General features: G+C 35.8%; 1 protein-coding gene across 1 annotated transcript in view; it reads left to right on the top strand.

Moving 5' to 3' along the window:
• Positions 1–2,043: 2,043 nt before the first annotated feature.
• Positions 2,044–25,499, top strand: part of LOC132099048 (carboxypeptidase M-like) — a 53,653-nt gene continuing 30,197 nt past the window's right edge. The window contains exons 1-4 of the mRNA XM_059505440.1: positions 2,044–2,252; positions 3,178–3,377; positions 9,672–9,769; positions 22,513–22,682. Coding sequence (XP_059361423.1) covers positions 3,212–3,377; positions 9,672–9,769; positions 22,513–22,682 — 434 coding nt within the window. The 5' untranslated portion in view covers positions 2,044–2,252; positions 3,178–3,211. The remainder of the gene's footprint in view (positions 2,253–3,177; positions 3,378–9,671; positions 9,770–22,512; positions 22,683–25,499) is intronic.

The following is a 25,499-nucleotide window of genomic DNA, read 5'->3' as shown; positions in this document are numbered from 1 at the left end:
CAGAATTTTGGTGAAATTTCATGGCCAGATAATAGGTTCATTGCCTAATTGTCAATTGTGCAGCAATGTATAAAGTGCAGCTCATAAAGAAGTCAATGTCAATTCTAGCAACCAAATTTGCATGACCAACTTGAACCTGTTGCAAACTCTTTTACACTCATGCAAAAATCCCAGTCACGTGGAATCCTATTGAATTGACTGGAATGATTTTGCCCATGAAAATTTTGTCAAACAAAGGTAAAAATGACCACATTTTAAGAGTAAAGGAGCAACATCATTTGTGAAATTTCAGTGACATTTTATTTTGGGGGGAAAGGGTCGATTGTCAATTGTAGATAGCATAAAGCACAGCTCACACAGAAGTCACTTTTAAATCAAGCAGCTTTCTGCTGGTCAATGCGATAAATTCGTGTGAAGAACTGGAGCCCTTTGCAAAATCTCCATGTGAAAATATTTCGGCCTCACACTGCAGATCCCAGTCGCATGGATTCCTATTGAAATGACTGGATTTCAACTGTGACCGTACCTTAATGGTAGGCTACAATTAAACATTTTTTTTGCAGTGTTTGAGGGGATCATAGCTCAGGTAAAGTGGAATAATTCCTTTGCCATGACTCATGTATGAAGACATATCATGGTTTGTGTAGACCAGTTGATGTTCTAGGACAAAAACAGGCTGCAATTCAGGACACCTTTCATTATTGAAAAAAAAAAAAAAAAACAGTACATACTCATGCCACTGATTTAAGTTTGTTGAGAAATTCCCCTTTTCTTCTAGAGAGTGCTTTAGGCATTTAAACTATCCCAGAAATGCAACCTGGACCAAGCTGAAGCACCCTTTAAAGAGTAACTAAACCCTAAACCAACTTTTTTTAGTTAATGATCTATAAGAATGGGGCTTTATTAGTGCTGTTCATTGATTCAAGTAACTTTTTTGACATTTGAGTATAAAGTGTTTTAATTCTACAACATATGGTGTAAAAACGTGTGAGTGCTGCCCTCTTCAGGTTGAACGGTGGCTACTGCAGTTGATTTTTCCTATTGGATGTTGCGGTGGCAAGTGACGTAAGCGGTGGCAGGTGACGTAGGCTGTTTCCAGCTCACCACGCCCCTTGGTACGAGCTACCACGCCCTTGCCCTTGACAGTATAAAACCATCAAAATCACTGTAGTGAGTCAGGAGCTGGAATTGCGAGTATTGTTAATGACCAGGATAGACTAATCCTAATAGACTAATATAGCATCTATTTAGCATAGCAATTATATAGTTATTTAGATCTTCATGTTAGCGTAGATTTATCTGTATTTAGTACAGTGGTCAGGATGGTACGGAGGTGTGTAAAGAATAATGATGGAGTGAAAATGTGTCCAAGTTCATATACAACTAGACTGTGATGTATTTATGTGATCTTTTGGACAATAATACACATCTTTTTCTAGTCATCTACTTGCTAATTCATAATTCTACAGTAGGTGAGTGTAAACTCATCAGTAAAGAACGAGCTAGCAGGAACAGGTGTGTCATTTAGCTGCTAGTACTGTCGCCTCGAGGGACTCTGCAGGAAGCTGCACCTGAAATTCGACAGCAAAACTTCAAGAGATCTTCTCATCCGTACAATGAAATGTACAATCCATTTTCTCTTACTTCTTCTTTGTGTTGCTCTCTTACAGACTATGGTGTTTGCATAAAATGTAAACACACACTGTTCATAGCAGTTTACTGAATGTGTTGTTTTTAATATTATGTTAATTTTTTGATGTTCGAAGTACATTTATATATAAATATGCAAACTGAAGTATGTCAACGGTCAAGATATCAAGCAATAATGGAATATGCAAAGTAAATTTCAGGTAATACCTGTCGTTGTTAGTGTACAATGTACATTGTAATTGAATGTAAATAGTAAACAGATTAATGAAGAGCAGTTCGCCGAACACACCAAAAGCTATGTCAAGTGTCATTGATACAGTGTGTGTGTGTGTGTGTGTGTGTGTGTGTGTGTGTGTGTTCGCGCCCCGCCTCCACTCATTACTCCCAACAGCTGCACCAAACACACGTGAGGCTGGACTGGAGTCAGTTGAACTTACCGCGGTATGGAACAAGATACCTTCATTTCATCAATGACACGGGCAGGACGACGACACCTCAACTTTCTTAACGTGTTATGAGATCATATAATGACAAAAGAGTAACTAAACTAACAGGACAAGGTCTAAAACAGTGTCGGAGAAGCGCCAGAGAACGCACAAGAGGTAAGCTGCACGTTTACTCGCATTCATATTATGGAGCTACAACGTCTTAAAGTTGTTTGGTTAATTAACACCTTGCGATGTAATGCAGTTTGTTTCTTTTTTTATTAACCATATTATGTTTTATTTATAATTTAAGTGCACAATGTTGGTTTTAGTCATTTGTTGATAGTTTATTATTGATACGCATGTGTATGGTTTGAGTTTGTGTGCACATGTACTGTATGTGTTGCAATAGTGTGATATTATTGATAGCATGGTTCCACCACAGATATATAGATCATACTCACACACACACACACACACACACCTATATATATATATATATATAATTGTGACCTGCCTATTCATAAATTCGAATTTATGGGCATCACTGGTGCCGCCTTTGTCCTCAGCAAATACGTATTTTAATTAATTTCAGAAATACACTACACACTTCTAGAAAAGGCTAACATTAATGTCTAACAACATAAGACAAACAAACATTAATCTGTGACTTTTTAAAGCATATTACATTACTGCTGACCTTTTAGATGCAACACAATGATCCTGTGTTCGACACGAACCCAAACAAGCCATTTTAAAGTACCTTGAAATACCATGTAAATACAGTAAAGTTAGTACAATAGCATTCATATCATACTTGCACCACCAAAATACTTTTTGTAAGGGCATTTATTAACTGCATGAGGCTTATGATATATAGATAGATAGAATTCTATTAAATATATATTTTGGACAGGAGAGCCCAAGGCTTTAAATCAAATAATTTCCTAGTAAACTGTTTATCTAGATGGAATTTTAAAACTTATTACACACCTTTAAAAAAAAAAGAATCCATTTTGGCGGACAATAGAAATTGAAATGAAACCAGATAAGGGCATGGATTCTTTTTTCATTGTCTTCTCTGTTTGTGTTTCTGGCAAAGGCTTCCACACTCTTCCATTGTGTTGGCTCAAAGGATGTTCGTCTTCATGCTCTGCCTGTGGTTTTGGTTCTGGCTGTCATCCATTCACGGTTTGGAGTTTCGCTATCATAACAGCGTGGAAATGGAGCAGTACTTGAAAGACATCAACAAGACGTTTCCAGATATCACGCATCTACACAGTATCGGCCAGTCCGTCGAAGGTAAACCAGATTTGGTGCAGCGTTAAATGCAATCGTGACAATATTTTCCTATATCTATCATCTGTGAGTTGAACTCCTCTTTCTGTATGTGCTCCTTCAGAAGAGCACAGTGTTATAAAGAAGGGCAGGCATAGGGTGACAGATCCATGCAGCAGGTTCAGACTTATTGCGTGGCCGTCCATCAGAGAGCTTATTGTGCAACAAATATTTTTATGAGTCTACAAACAGCAGCAGCAGTACAGTGAGCCAAATACAGCAACAAGCTGAGTCAGTGCTTCTGTAAGGGAGAAAAAATACTGACCTGGGGGAGTTAATTTGTGTATTTATTTACATATACATGCATAAAATGGTTCGTTCTGGTTATGTAATTTGATTGGCCAGATATACAGGGACTTCTCACTGCTTATATTGTCTTTGTTTTTGAGTTCAAGACAGAATGTAAAGTTTATTAAGACGCGATCACACTACACTTTGTTTTATTTGATTTATTTTTGTTTTACAAAGATAGCCAGTGATACATTTGGATTAGACAAAAAAAGGTTAGCAATAAAGTTAAAGAAAACCATAACCAATTTTACAGTAAATAATATTTTTTTAGAAAACATTAACGCGTTTTACACATTTTTGGAAAAACAACCGAGTTATGACGTCCTGCTCTATATCGTTTTTATTTTTTATATAACATACATTTTACATATAACAAATAGACAGAAAACCTGCATTTTTTGGATGCATCTTATTGGTTAGCTAATAGTTCTGTAGGATGCACCCTCACAGCAGTCATTGATGACAGGATTTTAGGTAAATTGTTAAATTAGTTGAACTTTGAGTTGTTTGCACGCTGATTCATTCAGGAGCAGTTGATAGAAAGAAAATGCACTGACAATAGTGTGTCAATGTAAGTTGCACAATTTTATAATATCTTTTGTAAGGATTTGTGGAAAACCAATAACATTTGTGTTAAGAAGTCTAACTCTTTATCTTTTTTATTGCCATCAGAATACTCTCAATCCCTGTGTCATTCATGAATGCATGGGCCCATGGGAAGAATCATGAACACGGAGTCAAATCTTTATTGTCTCCTATAATATATATTGTTGGGGTGGACATATTGTGAGGGGTGGTGTACCCCATTCATCCAATAGGAATATGCATTATATTATTATTTTTTTTACTTTGCATCATATAAGACAAAAACATGTGTTGAAATGAAAGTTAAGGGAGAAGAATAACTTCTATCTTCTATTCTATTCTATCTTCTTGCATCCTATTATTCAAGCTAACTAATGAAAAAGCCTTAAGTGGAGACATATATGGGAGAAATAAAGAGGGGGAACAGAAAGTATGAGGAAGAGAGACACAAGGATGAAACGGAAAAGAGAAAGAACACAAACAGGCAGAATCACAGCGATATTTGACAGAGCATGATATTTTCTAACAATTTGCAGTTGTTGACTGAATAGACCTTAATTAGGTTTAGCAAGGCTGTGAGGAACATACTTGGTCTTTACAGTGGCAAACACTGTATAAAGGTCCTAGATCATGTTATTTTCACAATTCAAAACTGATTTATGGAGCGTTTGTCAACTGAATGTTTTTGGACCATCTGTATTTTGTTAAACAACATTACAATCCATTGAAAGCACTGTACTTCTATTCCTCACAGCCTCATTTTCATTCCTGTCAAAAGCTTTAGATTTGGATTTTATTAATGTTGTATTTATGGATTTGTTAGCAGATGCCTTTTTGATTTTGTGAGTTGTTGTAAGAAGTTGTTTACATGAACATTGGCCTCAGTGATATTTGATCCCTTGTGTGATGTTTGAACATCATTGCATTAGATAACAAAATGTTAAATAAACTAAGTGTCAATGACCGTTCCACATAAAAGATTTCACAAATAAAGATGTTTCTTAGGTTTCAAAAGATAAATCGAAAGATATAATGCTCAATATTAGGTCAAAAAGTATCTGGAACCTTTCTGGTTGCCAAATATTAGTCTGTTTTTAAATTACACCTGTGGTTAAACTTTATGCATCCACTGAAAACTAGTTCTGAGAAATCTTCTAGCATCATTTGTTTGTTTATGAAGGGTTGGGTATATTTCATTCATTTAAAGTGTTGCTTAAATGTCCAAATACTCTTAAGGGCCACTTGTAAAGCGATATTGAGAACTTCCATAGAAAATCTCATGCAGAATATCTCACGGTCTGTGAAATTCACATCAGTACCTCTCTCTGAACGTGCTGGACTACCTAAAAGTTTCCCTTTGAAATGTCTTAAAGGTGTCAGAGTCCATCATAACCCTTTCAGTCCTGCTACGTGTTGTTAATAGTTAGCAATTACTGAGATTGAAGCTTTACCAGTTTAGTTGCAATTCCAGGAGCGTTTATGAATATTTAAAACGCAATGCGATTAACCTTTGAAAGAGCACATTTAGATTATAGGTTGATAATATACTTGTTGTCAAAATGTAATCTACTGTTCACATCTGAGAAAATTGTATTTTGTTAATTGAATGATTTAGACATGACATTTGATTAAGATATTGGTCTCTGACTGAACTTTTAAACTCGTAGTTTCTGAGTGCCAAATGTCAGACCACTTGAAGTGTAGAAAAGCGGTTCATATCAGCGGCAAAATCCAGCGAGATAACACAACTCTCCTTGAACAGAGCTCACACTAGTTTCCCATGGTTCTACTCAGGTGCTTGGAAAGACCAGACAGTTTTACTCTATTACCCCAACAAAAGGCTCCAGGGTAGCTACAATGCCCCGCTTCAAAGATCTGTCTCTACGCCTATATGGCCTTATTGAAAGAGTGTTTTGAAGCAGTCTTCATTGTCTGGGGATGTTTGAATGGATAGTTTGCTCATCCCATTTGTTATTTGAAAGGGAAATCAGTGCAGCTAAAGATTTGCTGTTTTTCATAGTCTGTCAATCTGACAGAGTTAAACAGAGCCGGTAAATACTGCCCGCACAGGAGTACAATGTGGCGCCTGTGCTTAGAGATTGGTTTAACAAATAAAGCTGACCTTTGCTTACGTGTGGGAAACAGACAAGACTAGATTTAACAGTGAAGGAAGGTGATTGTCAGGCATCCTTTCCACATTAAAGGTTAAGACATTTTCTGATTTAGTGTAGTTCATGCTCGTCTTGTATAACTTGGAAGTGGTATTTTCTTTTATTCTAAAATGCAGATTTTGTGCGGAATAAATATTTCCTATTGTCAGTATTGAAATCAATTGTGCTGTTTAATAGTTTTTTGGAATCTTTTTCAGGATTCTTTGATAAATGGAAAGGACAAAAGAACTGCATTTGCTTTTTTTTTTTTTTTGATTATATCTTTTTGTAATGTAAATCTCATTGCTGTCAATTTTGAAGAATTAAATGTGTTAATTGTTTGCAGATTAAAAGTATTAATCTTACTAGTAATGTGTGTGTATATATACATTTAATATTTTTAAATGCATTTTAAGAAAACTAAATGACACAATTATGATAGTGTTTCAGATTTTCATTCCATCAAAATCTACCATTCTCTGCCATTCATATCCGGATTTATTTATTTATTTATTTTTTCTCAAGTAATTTTCTTGGGTTACTGTAGCCATATGGTGTTTAATATTACAGAGTGATGGAGACATTGGCTTATCTTTGAAGGTGCTCCAAGTCCGTGACATTTTAAGTTAATTCGGTCCGTAGATCAGGTTGCTCTTTTGGCTCCTCACAAAACCATCATTGAGTAGAACACATCTGCTGCCAAGTCTCTCTCTCTTCTCTTTCTCTCTTTTTTTTCTCCATCTTATTTAGATGCTAATATCACGCTGTACGCATTCTTGCAACCTCTGTTTCTTTAAGGGACCACCCTCCATATGCTTCAGTCCAAATCTTGTTTTATTCATCGCTAGACAAGCGGTGTGCCCCAAGGCTGACCTTTGGGCCCACTTTAGTTGATTAAAACCAAGTAAACCTCTGCTTCCCCAGTTAAAGGTCTTTCTACTAATGCGGGTAGTTCCCTAAACTAATCCAAGGACACTGTGGTACCATATCTTTTAATTTAGATGATGGAGTTGCACTTCAAGAAAGCAACCCTTAATGAAGTCCTACCCATCTCCTTCATCTCTTTGGGAGCCTTTGTTACTGGCTGATTGTAAGCCAATTTCTTCAATCACTTCAGACCTCAAAGAGATTGTGTAGCCATTATGCGCTCTTGCCCCGTCATGTTAACCCCTTGTCCTAATCCCACTGTGTCGCCTATTTAAGGCCACGAAATAAGAGACCCAAGCTGACTAGAGGTAATCTAGGACACCAGCTGCTTAGCCTGGAAGGCCGTTCTTGTTTGTTGACTGCCCTGTCTTGGCCTAATCAGTGTTAAGGTTGCCCAGTGGGGCAAGAACGGGAGGTGGAGGTGGGCTATGATTATCTCTGATGTAATGTTTCATACGTTTGATTAGTTTGGCCTAACTAACTAAAGCTCTTGTCTGATTATCAACCCAGACAAATGCCATTTGTCAACAGTGTCGGCTTAATCAAGATTACACAGCAGAAATCATTCATAGTTCTTCAAATAATTTTGTCTCGTTTAATAAACAGCAGTAATTGGATTTCAGATATGTACAGAAATGCAAAAAACTTTATTCATGGTGGAAATTGAATGGAGCGGTTATTGTGATTTGAACAGTTGGGTTGTTGAGTCTTAGCTGCTGTCACAACATAACGGAAGTAGTGTCCGATCTTTTCTTCCATATTGTGACGCACATCCAAGTGTAATTTATTATTGTAAAAATGTAGGTGGGGAATTTAAGATGTGGATGGTTTGGTTATGACTTTTGGTTCAGTTATAACTTTTGATTTAAACATTATGAGGTCAAAACATTAAGAAATAAAACACTGATGAATTGGTCACAACAAGATCTATAATAACATGCATTTAGAAAATATATAGTGTGAAGTTTCATTTCATGCCGCCATAGTCAAATTTTAATCCTACAAAAAAAAAAAACCTTTGCAGATCACTCCTTCTCTTTTGCTGCTTTAAGGAAAAAAAATTTCCAGGTGTGTTAATAATAGCTCTGATTATTGCAGCATATAGGGATGTATAAAAAAAAAAAAAAACCTGTTAAAGTTCTCTCTCGATGGTATGTGTGAACAAAACCATAATATTGGCGTGCATGTTTGAGCATGTACTGGTTGTTCAGACGTACCATAATAAGTCCGCTTTTAAATAGTTTGACCCATTCACAGAGTTTGTCACTGTTAGACTTAGAGGTAAATTGTAAGCTGTGACATCTTGAATTAAATTGTGCATTTTAATGACATTTTGGTGTTCAGTAATCAGTTTATTTTAACAGAAAAGTTAATCCAGTGATTTTACAGGAATTTAATGTGTATAAAAGTAGCTAATCTGTTGGAGAAAGAGAACCTGACACTTTCTAACAGCGTGTCAATGAGACTAAAGAAACCATTGTGAACTTGGAGAGAGGCCCCTGTAGTAAGAGTCAAAGGCTTCAAGTATTTCGAGGTCTACACCTTAGAGAACTTTACATGGACCACACACACACCACAGCTTACTTAGAGGGGGCACAATAGTACAACTACCTTTGGTGCCTGGGGATGTTCAGGATAGTCTCTGATTCATTGTAAAGGTACACTACGGAAAACATTCTCCCACGTAGACCAACTTGAAGTTTCACATAAAAAAAAGTGTTAGAGAATTGTGAGTGCTTATCAGACCATTTAGTCATATTTATTTGATATATTTTAATTGTATTATAATTTTTTTATCTATAATATTAAAATTCAAAAGTTACATTAAATTAAAAATATTACACTGTTAAGAATTTTGATCAAATTCAGCCTTCAAAAAAAAAAAGCTTAAACAGTGAAACGTTAAAGGGTGGTCATGCTTTAGAAAACTTTATTTACCTTCACAAGATCATCTTTTTAAACTGATGATTTTTTCTCTTTTTTTTTTTTTTTGTTGTCTTGAGGCAAGCATGCTTTAACTTGCGCAGTGAATATGAGATCCATATTCAGTATTCCTTAAAGACCAAGACAAATGCAACAGTGTGAATGAGAGCTAGACGTGGGATTACATGGGATTGGGTTGCCAGGTTCCTGCCCAAACTGTGCAAAAACATTATTTGAGTATCTGGTTAACTCCGAAAACAGCGAGACATTAATCATGTGACCAGCACAAGATCCACAGCACTTAATTCAGTTGCAAATTCACATATTTACTCATTGAAACATTTGTTTGCAGTCGATTAACATTTACATTTTGTCTTTCTAGGAAGAGAACTCTGGGTCTTAATACTGGGTCAACATCCCAGAGAACACAGAACTGGCATCCCGGAATTCAAATATGTGGGCAATATGCACGGAAACGAGGTAATGCAGCTGTTTCCCTTGGTTGGTTATTTAAAAAAAGTTAGGTTTTTACTAAGTCTTATGTTGCAAGCAGGAACTTTCACGTGAACAGGTTTTATATCACTGAATCTCTTCCAAAGAACAGTTTTTCATGTCCGTTTTCTTTAGATGGGGCTAAATTTGGAATTGGAAGCTGCTTTAAATAGATCCAGCTCTCAGTTTGTTTAGTTTTGTTTCTTGTTGTTTGAGCTAGAGGGGGCCAGTGCTGGTCTGAAGGGGTGTATTTGGTAAGGGGTCTGTGGGAAAAAGGGTCTATACACAAAAGCATTACAGTCCGAGGAACCGGCTGGGATGCCAATGAAGAGCAGTGGACTGTGACCTTCACACAAACCCAAGGTGGGGTGTATGGCGGGGGATCTTTTCACCAATGTGCTCGGCCCTCATGCCCATTGTGAATTCAGTACTTCCTGTCTTTGTGAGGAGAACTAATCAAAATGTTCTGAAGAGAAACTGTGGTTGGAAGTGCTAAAGGATGAATGGGAGAGATTATTGGCAAAAATGTAAGATTTACTTAATTTACTATATATATATATATATATATATATATATATATATATATATATATATATATATATATATATATATATATATATATATATATTTATATGAAAAAATGTAATTCGTTACTAGTTACTTCTGTAAATTGTTATGAGATTACTAGTTACTGCATTTGAAAAGTAACTTCACTACTTATTACTTTACTTTCCTTTTTTTAGGGCCCTATAAAATCTGTTTGATGAATAATTGTATTCATCAAAAAGCATGTCTTATTAATTTATATCATAACACTTCCAACTCCACAGCAATTTATTAAGTTTAACAAAAATTACATGCTTAGGGCCCTATGAAATGTTTTATTTTTTCTTCACCATATGTTTTTTTTAGCATGTGTAATTATTTAAATGCATAAAAACAACTTCATTTATAAAAAAAATCGTAAAATAGCCTCATGAAATGTTTTTTTCAACTCAGAAATTCTGTTGTGCATTTACATTTTTCTGGTTATCAAATGAAGGCATAAAACATTCATTTAGATTTTCTTTTAAAGACAAATTGCATTTTTTCTTCTTCTGAGAAATATATTTTCAACCTGAGTATGAACAATAAACACAAACTATGCTGCATATAGTAAAAACAATTGCACAAATTGTCTTCAACAATACAGTGCAAAAACAGTGCAAATGATTCGCAAACTACACACAAAATGAGTGAGAAATATTCAGAGTGCAACAGAAAAAAATAGTGCAACTATCTTTATGAACTGTATAATTATACAATGATTTACTTGGTATGCATAATATAAATGATTGATCCGTTGGGTGTAATCTGTGCCAGAATCGATTTTACCGGGACATCACCTAGCGACCCAAGACATAAATTCCAGTGCTTTATCAGATATTTACCACTGTTTCATTCTTGTTTTTGATTTGTTTTATGTCAAAGTACTCTGTTGAGTGTTTTTTGTGCTTTTTCGGAGAGTTTTCTCATGCAAATGTGTTACTGTGTGTTTGTATTCATGCACTCATGACAGACTTTACTTTCACTTTGTTTTCGTTCATTTTCCAAAGCAGTTGTTCAAAAGACTACTTATTGGTTTAATATGGGAGAGTTTGAAGCAATCTGGGCATGGGGGTGGGACTAAGCATCACCAATCATTTATGTTTGGCTCAGAGGAACGAAAGCATTGGTTTCTTCTGACAAATCAATGTTGTCAAAATGCGATGACGTAATCACGTGCACTATGGCGCCTCTGAATATCCATAATGATAAATTGTGCTTTACATCACTTTTTAAAGCATTCAGATTGGACTAGCGGTTCAAAAGTTATTAAGCATTAAAGAATAAGTTATTTTTAGCTGTGGGCGGCTGTCTCGGTCTTTGAGGATTAAGCACGAAGATCAATCATTATCAGGAAACCCGGCCCAGAACTTTACACACAGGCAAACACGCCATGTGTACCGCAGGAAAGCGCGTTCCTATAGTCTAGTAAAGTAGTGTAGTTACCAATATTAGTAGTGTAATGCATTACTTCGTTACCCAAAAAAGTAATAGTTACTGTAATCCGTTACTTTGTACCCCAACACTGATCAGCACACTTTTTTTTTTTACACTGTAAAGCTGCTTTGACACCATGTATTGTATGAAGCGACTTGACTTTGCTCAAAGGTGCCTTCTAAAATATTATTTAAGCATTATATTCTGCAGTAGTATTTGTCATTATGTAGTTGTTGTGGAAACCAAGAGCTTAAAAAGTCATAAAATAAAATATCAAGCTTCATCTTCAAACGCTTTCATGCATATCACCGGTAGCTACTGTACATTTCCCTAATGGCCTTTTAAATTTAGTCAAAGCTTCACTTGTCTGACAGCAGCTGAGGCTTCATTAGCTAACATCCTGTCTGGATGTTTAAAGAGGACCACTGTTCGAATCACGCAAATACAACAAAGCTATATGAACATCCAGGATGGGAGGTGCATTTCAAATAAACTGGTAAACATTACTCAAATTAGTCATGTAAACTTTCCCCATCAGCATCCATGAGTCAGACCTTTGATACACCACTGAAGTGCTCTTAAGGTTGTCTGAGTCTCTTAATGTTCCAGTAAGACAGAACACGATCCTTTTGTGTAAACCTGAATGGCAAAAAGTCTCTAAACATTTAGGTAAAGAGAACGAACTGAGAGGAAACACGGACAGGGCTAGTGTGGATTACTGAGGGATGAAAGAGGAGAAGAGATGGGAATTATGCATTAAATCAACACATTACTCAGAATAAAAGTAAATAATTCCATTACTTTGAGCCTCATTTATGAAACGCAAACAGAAATCTGGCTTTTTTCTAGTTTTTTCTGACCCTTGCTTGTTTGTGTTCCTGCAGCTCAACTACAGAGCATGGCATTAGCAACATCAAAATTGTGGGTTTGATTGTCAGTTTGGTTTTACCAAGTCACTTTGGATAAAAGCATCTGGCAAATGCATGAAAGCATATGGTTTAAGAACGATTTGGGGCGAATTTCTACTGGGTAGTTGCATGCTACTGATTTTCTTGGTGTGTTGTCGTGCAGTTGCTAAAGTGGTTGTAGGGTCATTGTTCTGATGTTTCAAGGGTGTGCTGGTCAACCGCTTTCTGACACGAGCCAAAAGATCATATGGCTGTGTCTGAAATTGCTGCTGATAGCCTTATACGTCATGTGGTGCTATTTGAAGGGACAGTCATTTTTAGTGGTTTTAGTGGACAGTGAGTGCACTTGTTCAATCCCATAATGTCCCGTAATACTGCGTGTACAAACAATGAACATTCAAAAAGTCTCCCAATACCCATAATGCTTTGTGAGGATTGAGGCAAATTAATTCCTGTCTTGCCAGAAGATGCTGTCCACAGCTGGGTCCGTTATGTTCATTTAAAATCTCTTTACTTAAGTATGGTTTATGACAGATTTTAAGCTCATTTTGTTACAATTGAAGCGTACCAGATATTTGTTGAGTTGGAGAGAGGGAAAAAAAGCAAACATGAGAAAAATGAGTCTGTACAAGTTTCCTGCTGACATTTTTGGAATACTCAAGGGTTTTATGCTTTAACATCACAACTTAAAAATAAATAGATTTTAAACCAGTTTTGTAAAGATGGTTATTTCCTGGTGATGATTCTACCCAAGAGTATTCTATTTTTCTTGCGTTGTTGGGTAATTGGTTTGCATGTAATGCAAATGCATGCAATGCATTTATTTAAATAAAAGTAAATCAGCTTTCTGTAATCATTAGTAAGATGTGTGCATCTAAATGTGCTCCTTGCCCAATTTCACTCACAGTATTAGTAGACTAGTTTTGTAAAGATATGGCTTCTATGATATTCTGGTCTGTACGGCTTGGGTCCATTTTTAATGTACTGTAAATCGAATTGATTTTCCATCATTTTGTCCACCAAGTGAAAATTTATAAGTGCAGTTGCTTAGTAAGACAATAGCACACCTTTTCTCAAGCCATACCATTTGAGGTATCATTTGTAATTTGCAAGTGGGACAGAATTTAATACAAAGAAATAGTAATAGTGATGCTTGCTGTTATGTTTTTTTAGTTTTATCCTAGGTATTATGTGAATTAAACAATATTTTGTGTTCAAAAACTGATTGCATTATATAACCGTGAGAGGCATTCATGGAAAAGTGAAGTCCAATGAATGTGTAACACAGGGTCAGATGACCTTCGGCCATATAGAGCAGGTTTTCCCAGCTCTAGTTTAACTTCTATCTTAAATTATTCCTCTGCACGCTGCTCTGTCCAGACCAGACCCGGCCCACCGGATGCATGAAAGCACGATTGTGAATATACAGACCACTCAGAGTACGACCAGAGGTTTTCAACAGTGGCTCCCTTTTCTCTGCTCTCTCTCTCTCTCTCTCTCTCTCTCTCTCTCTCTCTCTCGATTTGACCCTTAATCTTTTTGTTTGTTTTTATTTGTCTGATCTTATTTAAGGATTGTACAAATTTTAAGGGTGTTATGATGAATCGGAGTTTGGGTGGTCTTGATAAGAAGCTGGGGGTATAGAGTGTAGCTGTTTTTCTAGGACAATTCTCCTGTTGTCTACGTGCCAACTGAGACACGGCCTACACACACGCCAACTTAAACAAGCAGCCCACGTGCTTCAGTAATCAGAAATGGATCCGTCAATATTCTTCTCTGGTTTATTCATTTCAGCCACTAAAGTTTTTATAGGCTTGTCAGTAAAGTTAGTTTTTCTAGACTCATTAAGCCAGATTTTTGACCATCAGTATTCACAGTAAGTCTAGTTCAAGTCTGGTCTTGAACTGCCTACTTCTTGACCATCTGAAAGACCATCTGGCTGACATTTAGGCGACCAATCACTGTTATTTTCATGGTACATGACATTTACATCAGAAATATTAACTGCTGTGCAGGGGAATATATGGAAGTCCTAAGAGACCATGGATTATTCACTTTTTTTCTTGTTTTGTTGTAATAACTTAATTTTCTTGTGATCTCTCGACATAACAAAAGTTTTCTCATGATCACGACTTAATTTTCTCGTAATCTTGATGTAACGAAAGTTTTTTTTATTTAATTGTTTGATTACTGTTGCTATACTGTCGCAACAGATAAACGATCGATCAGATAAACAGTGTGCTCTTACTGTAGCCTGTCATGTATATTTCAGCAAATTTTGCTTTGCTTGGTAAAAATGTCTACAATACATAAATAAAGGCTGATCAATCATTGTTGATATTTCCAGAGACCGTACGCCAAAACATTTTGTTTAAATGGTCAAAGCAACACTGCAAACTCAGACGGAGCGCATTCAGAAGGATACAGAACTATTCTAAAATCTTTTAGAGCTGCATGGATTCAAATCACTTAATTTACCTTTTATTTAAAATAAAATTATATATAATTTGTAATTTTTATTAGTCATGATATGCTGTAACTGTGTTCATGTTAATGTGTGTGTGTGTATGTGTGTGTGGTTTCCACAAAGAAATATAGAAAACACAAAAGATTACAAAACCTTCGAGCATCACTGAATTAAATTAGCCTACACTGTAACAAATTTCTGTAGTTTTCACAGCATTATTACTGTAAAACGGGCAAATGCTTACTGTAAAACCTGTATACAGCATGTTACTGTAGATCTGCAAAGCATTATGGTCCATTTTCAATGGCGGGAAAATTCTACAGTAAAAATATTTTTTCTGTGAATCACAATACAGCAATTTAGAGGATTTTTTTTTCCAGCCATGGAAAGCTGAAAAGCTAGATTCCACACTTTCATTGGAATTTTATCTTCAGAAAGGTAACTTTGCTGATTTATTTCCACAGTTTACTCTAGTCAAGTTAACTATTTGTTCAACTAATTCATTATTTATTATTATTTGTTCAAGAGTGCACTGAGAGAGAGAGAGGTAAAATAGCGGGACACTTCCTAGTAAACTCGTGTCTTGTGTGCATTTATTACCAAAAAAAAAAAAAAATTGTGCATAATTTTGATCGATTTTCTAATCTGGCAACATTCGATAACGTCATCAGTCTAGAGAAGGATAGCATTGTTGAATAAGAATTAAATTGGAATTGTGTATGTGATGTGTCTGTTGGTGCACTAGGCGGAGTTTTCTCTAGCCAGCTAACGTCAACTGTCACCGCCGACACCGCGTGCGCGCGCGTGAAGCAGTGAAGCCAAGCCAGCCGACTCCAGAGTCCAGATTCGACAGAAAACGCAGTTAGAGGTAAGGCTTAAGACATTTTTCATAGTTTCATCATTTTTCTGAACTTCATGGCAAGTCAAACCGCAGAAACGAGATTTTTGATAGTCTAATTTGAAGTGCCATTCCCGACATGTGGGTGCATATACTGTATAAAGATTTGTCTTCTTTGGCAACATTAACGTACATTTATAACGTCTTCAGTTTGATTAAAGACTAACGTTTAGCATTGTTGAATAACATTAATTTGAAACTGTGTATTTGATGTATATGCTGACGCAGTAGCCGTTTTAATCTCACTCGTTTTTTTTTTTGTTTTTTTTGCTTGCCAACGTTGGCGTCTGAAGAATCAGACATTTAAGCGGGCCGATTCGAAAGTTTTATTCATTCGAGAGTTTTAATCATGATACGTGGAAGCATAATAATATACTCGCACTGTATTAAGATTTTTGAGATCTTACTCGTATTTTTATTTACCATTTGGTTCATTTCTTGCAGCAGAGAGGCCTTAACAATCAATCCAGGTACATAAATTACATGAACTAGCATGTATACAATGTTTTTCAAATGCAAACAATGTTGTTTCTCTTCAGACACAAACCCTGGAAAGTGCACATAAAACATGCAAACATTAAGACATTTTGTGCGTTGCAAACACACATATACCGATATTACTCAAAACCTAAACCAGCTAACGTTAGATCTCAAAAGTGTGTATTGCCACACACTTTCTCTTATGAATATTGTACTTGTGATTTCTAAAAGTGTTTTTTCTTTTTATTTTGTGTTACAGGAAACTTCCACCCAAGCAGACGTTGAGGCCCAGATTTCCCTGCCAAGCACTCTTAAGACTCATCATGCTTGGTAAGATCCCAGCACTACACATACACAATAGATCCCAATTTTAAGTATATATGTATATTAAGTGTTAAGTATATTTGTATCGATTCACTGTGTGTGAACAAGGTTTTACGTCATTTTGCACTTAGATTCCAAAAATCTCTAGTTGTCACTGATCCAATAGAAAAAATGAGGTCAATGCATGTATAAAGGCAAAATGCTTTCAAAACTTCATTTTAAAAGGTCACACTTACTCATCATGTGTAATCCATGTCTCCAGTATTCTGTTATATGATCAGGACTTTACAGACACCCAGATTTTTACAAAATAAAGTGCACAAATTCTGCACCGCGCATACATGTGCAGGCTCACTACCTGGCTGTGCATTAGAGGATGTTATGAAAGTGAACTGTGTAGCAAAGTTTTTTTGCCAAACAGTAAACCATATCAGATTGAATTCTGTGCAATCTCAACTTAATTTTTTTAGGAGAGTCCATTCTGGGGGCAAATAGGCGGATGCTTTCCATCGAGGGCAGAGTTCTCCAACCAAATCCAACCGAGTGACCGTTCCGAATTCACTTCTGCTCTGGCTGTGCTTTTTGCATCATACTATATATTTAACATGGAATATCCTGCGGAGGCAACCACTACATTAGAATTTATCCAGAGGTAAGCACTTATTTGTTGTTGATAAATATTTGTTCCCTTTCCTAGTCAAAAATATAAGTACTCATTCTTTAACCACCTACCTGATTAGTAAAATACTTCTCAAAGTGTTTATTTGGGTTTATATGGACTGTTGTGTAATTTTTAAACCACAAATATTTATTTATTTTATAAATATAAATATTTATTTTATAAATATAAATATTTATTTAAAAGACCATTTGTGAAGCATTTGTGACCATTTGTGAAGCTGTTTCATGACTAACGTCTATGAATGTTGCGATATGATTTTGTCAAAGTTTAGTAGACAGACAAATTGAAAGGTCGTGTTGACCGAGATCACAGTCTTTGATGAATCGTGCAGCTCTCTTGTATAATCTCTCTCTCAGCATCTAAGCAGGGCAAAGGCTTTTTTTCTCTGCTTCTGTCAACCTCATCTACAAGCAAGGACATAGATTTTAGATTCTGTAATAAAAAAAAAAAATAAAAAAAAAGATTTTAGAATCTATGCAATAGCTAGGTGAATCGATTTTTCTCTCCAGGCCCTAATATGTGTGTTTTAAGTAAGAGTTTTGGTTTTATAGAGAAGTGGACAATGTATTACATGTTGTATTACACGTTGATTGGCTAAATCAAATGATCCAATCAAACTTTTATATATTGTCATCAACCCATCTGTCTTGCTTATAAACCTTTCCATTAATAATTAATATCTTCCACTGCAGGGTAGAAGACTCCAGCCCAGGAAATTGACTAATTCAGGCCCGTTTCTGAAGAAAAATACAGTTCTGGAAGAAAAACAACATTCAGGGACCAAATTCTACTGTTTTTAAATAATTGAATTTTCCTTTTATGGATTCTAATTTTAACCGAACATTTTAATACATTTGAACAGGATTGATTTGTATGTTCAGAAAAGTGTTGTTGTATACGAAATGAAATGTTAACAGACAAATGTTTACCTATTGAAGATTTTTTTTTTGCTATGCTATTTTTATTTTAAGAATTTAGAAATTAAAAGTGTGAAAAGTTATAAATAAATGGCATTTTTGTGGCGAAAACAGTGTCTTCATTTTACAGTACACAAAATTAATGCTGTAATCCTTATTACAAGAAGACATTTTAAAGTCAAAACCTCAAACTTTTAGCGCACCTGCTATGAGTTCTGCGTTATGTTTTGCCTCCAGCTAGAGTGGTGACGTCAAAGTGACGTAGGTGATTAAAGGGTCTATACAGTGACCTCAACCCTGGTTTTAATAAGCACTTATTTTATGACACAGAAAGTGGTGGTGAAACTCAACGATACACAAGATAAAATTGATTCAAGCATTTAAATTTATGAATGAATTAAATGTCAGTAATGAACAATACCAGACAAATTATAGCCATCACGAACAGGGATGTTCTTAGTGGGGTGCATCTTGTGCGTTTGCACTGGGCCCCGCAGTGAATGTACCGGAAAGCGTGAACAGAACGCGATTGCGAACGGACCAAGGGGGAACCCTCCCCCCCTTGAAAATTAAGTCGTGATAACGAGAAATCAACTTTTGTTATGTTGAGATCATGAGAAAATTATTTTGTGATGATGAGAATTCAACTTTTGGTATGTCGTGATCACAAGAAAATAACTTATGTCGAGATTACGAGATAAAGTCGTTATCACAACAAATCAAGAAAGGAAAAAATAGATATAATTCATGGCTTCTTAGGACTTCCGTAGGAAAAAGTTTTTGTTTTTAAAAAAAAATAAAAAATATTGTATTGTGGATGATATTTCCACATTCACTTGATTGTGATGACGTCTGGAGCGCTGAGGGGACTGAGGGTGTGCCTTTTGTGTTGCTGTGGGTCTTTTGAAGAGGAAATGCAAACAGTTCTTAGATCTTTTTGTGGTTTACTGTTTTCCCTCACAATAGATAGACACTCTGTAAATTGTACAGTAAACAAAAACAAAACCACATCAATAAAGTTTCAGCCACATCATTTAACTTTATAAGAGAAATGTAATGACACATCAACATATAACCACTAAATAAAGCAACCTATGTAAACTATAAAATCACAAGTACAATGTTCAAGAACTTCTAAGATGTGAAACCAGACTTTACTGTTTCCCAAGAACAGTACTGCTGCTGAAACAGATGTTTGTGCTGAGACGAGTCAGTGAGTATGGAGACCGGAAGAACTATATACTCAATATATCGTCATCAGTGGACTTTTTTAGCTCTTGGTTTAAAGAATTTGCTTGGAGATCTTATGAAGCAAGTGTTTCTTTTGTATAGACTTAAAATCCAAATCGGCTGATGAAGGAACTGGAAAGACGTCCTCAAGTAAAACCATTAAAAATAAGAAGGAAATTTTCATGTCGGCAGAAATGTGTAAGCAGATATAGTTGAATAGTTTATGGAAGTCTAATCAGGGACAGCTGTTAGTCTTATCCTATCATATGTTGATAATTTTAAAATTAGAATATATATACACACACTTTTTTTATTTAAATACGTTTTTTTATTTACTAATTTTTCACTTATTGAACTAAATTTATTATATTATAAATATCATTTATATTTGTATTAGTGCTGTCAATCGATTAAAAACTTTAACTAGATTAATCACACATTTTTTCTGTGATTAATCGCAATAAAAAAAAAAATGTTTTTGTATGTTTCTAATATATTTTTTAATGTAATAATTTCACAGTATATTTTAAATACTTGTTTAAATGACATCTTTTTATGAATGAAGGCCAGTATTACTGATATTAATACAGCTACTGTTTTTTTTTTTTTTTACATTTATTATTAGGCTTCAAAAATATAACAGTTTTTAATTTAAGTAAACTTGCTAATTTAAGTAAACAATGCTAACATAAACCCATAATAAATGTCATGTTTACTCCTGCCCTTCCTGTCTTAACAGTTAGGAAATATACAGAAATTTAATAAAGTTATCAAAGTTATATGCAGTCTGCACTGCATAAACTATAAATTAAATAGTTAATCCTTATTAAAGCTACAAAAGTTATTTAGTCAAGAGCAGCGAGTCATTTTCTCTGTTCCCTTTGTTCTTTAACTTTACTGACTGGAAGCTTTATTGGCTGCTGTCCCTTTAAGAGCAGACAGACACGCGGATCTCACCGTTTATATACTGACTATGGATCTCGCCTCATTCTCTCACAACTCTTTTTGTTCATTTTAGACTTTATATAAATCATTTAAGATTGCTCTTATCAGGATAATCGACAAAACTGGCACTTTGGGATGTTTATTGTTAGTTCAAGCGCTTAAGAGAACTGGATTCTGGCGCCTTGTCTATGCATTGTGTGTGTGTGTGTGTGTGTGTGTGTGTGTGTGTGTGTACGTGTGTGTGTGTCACATAAGGGCATTCACAGACAGCGCATTCTCTTTTGTCTTGCGGCGCTTGAAATGTTTAAAAGCATTTAAATGAATAAGAGCGTGATCATATAATGTAAAGCTAGCCAACGGATGGCAGAAAATACGGATGCTGCGTTAATTGCGTTAAATATTTTGACAGGTTAAACCAGACAAAAATTAATCGCATGCGTTAATGCGTTAACGTTGACAGCACTAATTTGTATATATCTATTTGACTATCATCTATCATGTTTTTCTTTGTGGAAGTCTGTTTGTATGAGTGAGGATGTTACTACTCTCTTCTAAAGACGTTATCACACTGATGCACTGACGTTTGCTGTGGTCTATCTCAGCGGATACAAATAACAATAATCACACACGCTGTTAGACGCAGAGTACAACACTCCTGGACAGAAAGTTTAACCCACAGCTCTACTGGTCTGCATTTATGCTTCATAATCTCAGGTCTCACAGTTTTGCTGTGTGCATGACGTGCACTTTAACCTCATTCAGATATAGTTTCTATGAAAAAACATCCTCAGGACAAATGGAGGCCGTAAATTCTCAGAAAGAGTACACAGACATCCACACCAGACTGATACTATCTGTAGTCTCAGAGCTTGCCATGTTGACTTATGAGCACCTGGGGCTTCAGGTTCTGTGAGTAGTTTCTGGTGTGGCTGCCTCAGTGCAAACTCCCACACCACATAAAAGCACCTCTGCCAGCCTGTGACATCCAGAAGAGACCACAATGATGTGGCATGAATGATCTATTCAATGTCTTTCTAGGAATGGAACAGTTCATTTCCTGCTTATGATTCTGACACATCTCTATTAAGCATGACAAATACTAAATGAATAAATACAGACGTAGTTAGTGTGAGTTTTTATATTATTTTTAAGATTATTGGGCAAGAAAGATGTTTTTATGTGGAGTTTCTTTTGGTGAATTTAGTTAATAAATGGATAATTTTGACTCCCATGACATAACTGGGCATTACATGAGAAACCAACAAAGGACACACTTCAAACTAAGTTTGAAGAACTAGCTTATCTTAAGTAGCATCAATTATGATTGATAAGGCATTTAGTCAGTTACTTGATTTCCATTTTATAGGGCATTCTGGGTAACCTGTCCCATAGCGGAATCTCATTAGTCCAAAATCCTTCAACACATACTGTAGCTGTCTGATAAAACATTTTATGAGTTATTGAGGTTTCTCATACTTTTATTATTATTTTATTTTTATTTATTTATTTTACTCCCATAAGTGTCAAAAAAATTGTCATTGACAAGATTGGACAGTGTAAAAAATCTAATTCATTTTTGGTTTACTTGTATAGATTTGTTTTATTTTTTTATATATATATTTTTTGATACTCATTCGTAAAAAAAAAAAAATTGTATTTTCCTTTTTATTGAACGTTATCATATTGCTTTTATAGTTGTTTAATAAAAACAATAAAACACAAAAGGCTGTTTACACCAAGTTTACCATGGCTCCATTGCTTCTTGCGTCTTATTTCAAATAAAATGCAACTCTTTAGAAACAGATTAATTTATTATTATTATTACTATTATTTTGACTATGTGTTTCTCTGTGTTCAGGCTGTGAGCCGTGTGTTACTGCTTCAGTTGATTGATTATCTGACCAGCCGTTACCGAAGTGATCCATTGGTGACACGATTGTTGAACAGCAGTCGTGTGCACATCCTGCCATCCATGAACCCAGACGGCTTTGAGTCATCTGCCCGGGATTGCATTTATACAGTAGGCCGGTAAGTTTGAAAGAGATGCTAAAGCTATATGAACAACAAACAGCATACACAAAGTTTTAGATTGGCATAATGGTTAAAGTGCCCCTATTATGCCATATTAAATATTGTCTTCCATGTCGTGTTGTAATGTAGCTGTATGTGAATGTAAACAATCTGTAAAGTAATAAAGCTGAAAGTGCACAATAAATAGTTATTGTCTCCAAAAAAAAACAAAAAAAAAAAACGCCTAAATGAGTGGTCTGTAATTTGAATCCCACTTCAGTTTGGCTACACATCACAGAGTAACACATTTGCATAATGTCCACCTATGTTCTACATTGAATGGCAGCAAACAACTCGGCCTTTCCTCAAACACTGTAGCTTGTTCATGTGGTTAACATCATGTCGAGCAGAAGCTCTGTCTCCTACGCGGTGGAAGTAAATTCATTTTATTTTCATGTCCGAAACATGAGGCTGCAAAGAATGAGTTAAAGTTCATAGCAGTCCAACCCCAATCTTTTGTGTTCCCATCATTTTACTGACGACTGCTTCTCTAATATCGGGGATTCAAAGCACGTTTTTTTCTCTAAAGATGGCTCAGTATCCAGTTTATTTGGACCAACTGGCTCCATTGAATCACAACCTGTCAGTATGATAAAATATTTATATTTTTCTATCAAGTTTTCAAGATATGGAACTATGGCATGGTTTATGGTTTCCGGTATGGGTTGTTATGCGGGAGACCAATCACAACAGACTGGGCCATCTGACTAATCAGAGCACAGCAGGCTCACGGAAAGGAGGGGTTTAGAGAGACTGAAGCTTAGAATTGTTTTAAACAAATCATTTAAGAATCATTGGAAAATTAGCTTCTATTAAATCCATATTTTGAGAAAAAAGTTTTTTGACTTGGCATGTATGCAAACCTATTGTAGGAGACCTCAATTTGTCCTTAATTTGTGTACATACAGTATTGCGTATACTGGGATAATTCAACCCATGGTGAAAAAGATTTTCCTGGTTTTCAATTCTCTGTGCAACACAAAAAGACAAATGCTGAAACATGTTCTGGCTACTACTGTTATTTGAAAGCCAGCTTGTGATGTTTCTGGTGTGGATTGCATAGAGTTTTACATTAAGTACTGTACATTTGAAAGGAAAATCAGTTTTTCCATAATCACCCTTTAACATCCAGATGAGCCAAATCACAATTAATTTTGCTGCAAAGAACTCAGAACAGTTTATATCCAAGTTGCCTGTAATGGTATGCCCAGAGAAATCATGCTTCAGATGAGACATTTAGAGATACAGAGCACTTTTCATCTAAAAAAACTTGGCAGATAAGCTGGATACAAAAGCCGAAAACACACGTCTTATCTGGCATGAGGGATCTTACTTACACATACAGACTCACAAAGATAAACATCCATTGTAGCAAACAAAATGAAACCCAAACTGTGTGACCCACAGACTCCCAAACAGTGTACATAGTTTTCTGGGAGGAAAAGGGTATCATAAGCCTAAAGGAAAATAACTTCCATGGTCTGTCGCCACAGCCTGCTGATAAACAAAAATACACGTATGTGGAAAAATGGTGAAATCTACAATCAGAAGATATGAAAACCCCTATGTGGTCCACCAAGTTTCATTCATCCGGTGGATGTAACAATGCGTCTTTTGATCACCGTGTCAACCGGATGACAAAATGCCGTACAATCACTTTGGTGTCTTCTGATTTCATTGATGCATGTAGTACTTTTTTGTTCAGAGAAACTAGATGATGGCTAACATCATGATGTAGATGTATTAGATATATCACCCAGCCCTACGTGTGAGACAAGCTCAGTCATATGTCCAACTCCGTAAGCCCCAAAACTATGGGGAGACACCAGGCCTCATCTAATACAGTAGAAGCCACATCCTTGAATACAAAACGTCCCGCTCCTGCAGCCTAAAACCACATAAGCTCTCCTGCACAGATGGGGTGCAATTGGAAACAGATCTAATCTGGATTTGATGATATTGTGGGTAAGCTCAGAGAAGGAGTTTGAGCAAAGAGTGAAAGTGAGCGACCGTGCTACAACAGCATCCATGCAGCTATGCACATCAACAGTGATGACGATGGTATTTTAACATGCTGCGGTTCGCCCTTGTTGCTGTGGCTTTCGATATGAGCTTCTTATGAGATTTGGCAGTCCTGCATGAACCACCACTCTCAACCAACTGAAACAAACAACACAACCCGTCAGATGCTGCCACTGTTTCTTATTCTGATCAAACGAACCTTAACCTATGACTCTTCATGTGAGGATCGTTCTGATTCTAGTTCTGAATGTGGTTACTTAAAAAGTCATAATGTAGTTTTAGATTTTTATATTATGTTTCTCAAAGATAAGTTCATAAAGTAAAAACAGGTCAGATATTCAAACATTCAAAAAAAGGTCTCTTTCATGCTTTTGAAAACATAATAAATATACTTTGATAAATCAAGCCCATCCCAATTTGCAAATGTCACGTTACACTATTTTACTGATTTGCATGGGACATTGGGCTTTTATGGAGGAATTAAAGCGCAGCACTGAAAAAGTGGGCGGAATGGGGCGGAATAATTATTTTATCTCGATTTATTGCATTTTCATAATCGTTTGAGGTCAAAATCAAATAGTTTTTTCTATTAATTGCACAGCCCTATTGTCAAGTGCTTCCTCCATTCTGTCCTCCCATGGTACTGTAACCTCTTCAAAATATGCCAGCTTGGCTGTCGTGGACCAAAGGTCCATGTCTGGCAGGAGTTTTGTAATCACAATATCTGGGGGAAACGCCAGTTTCAACATTCAT

Source organism: Carassius carassius, chromosome 22 (assembly GCF_963082965.1).
Source record: "Carassius carassius chromosome 22, fCarCar2.1, whole genome shotgun sequence".
NCBI lineage: Eukaryota > Metazoa > Chordata > Actinopteri > Cypriniformes > Cyprinidae > Carassius > Carassius carassius.
The sequence above is the reverse complement of the archived record's forward strand: the minus strand, read 5'-3'. Positions and strand labels throughout refer to the sequence as shown.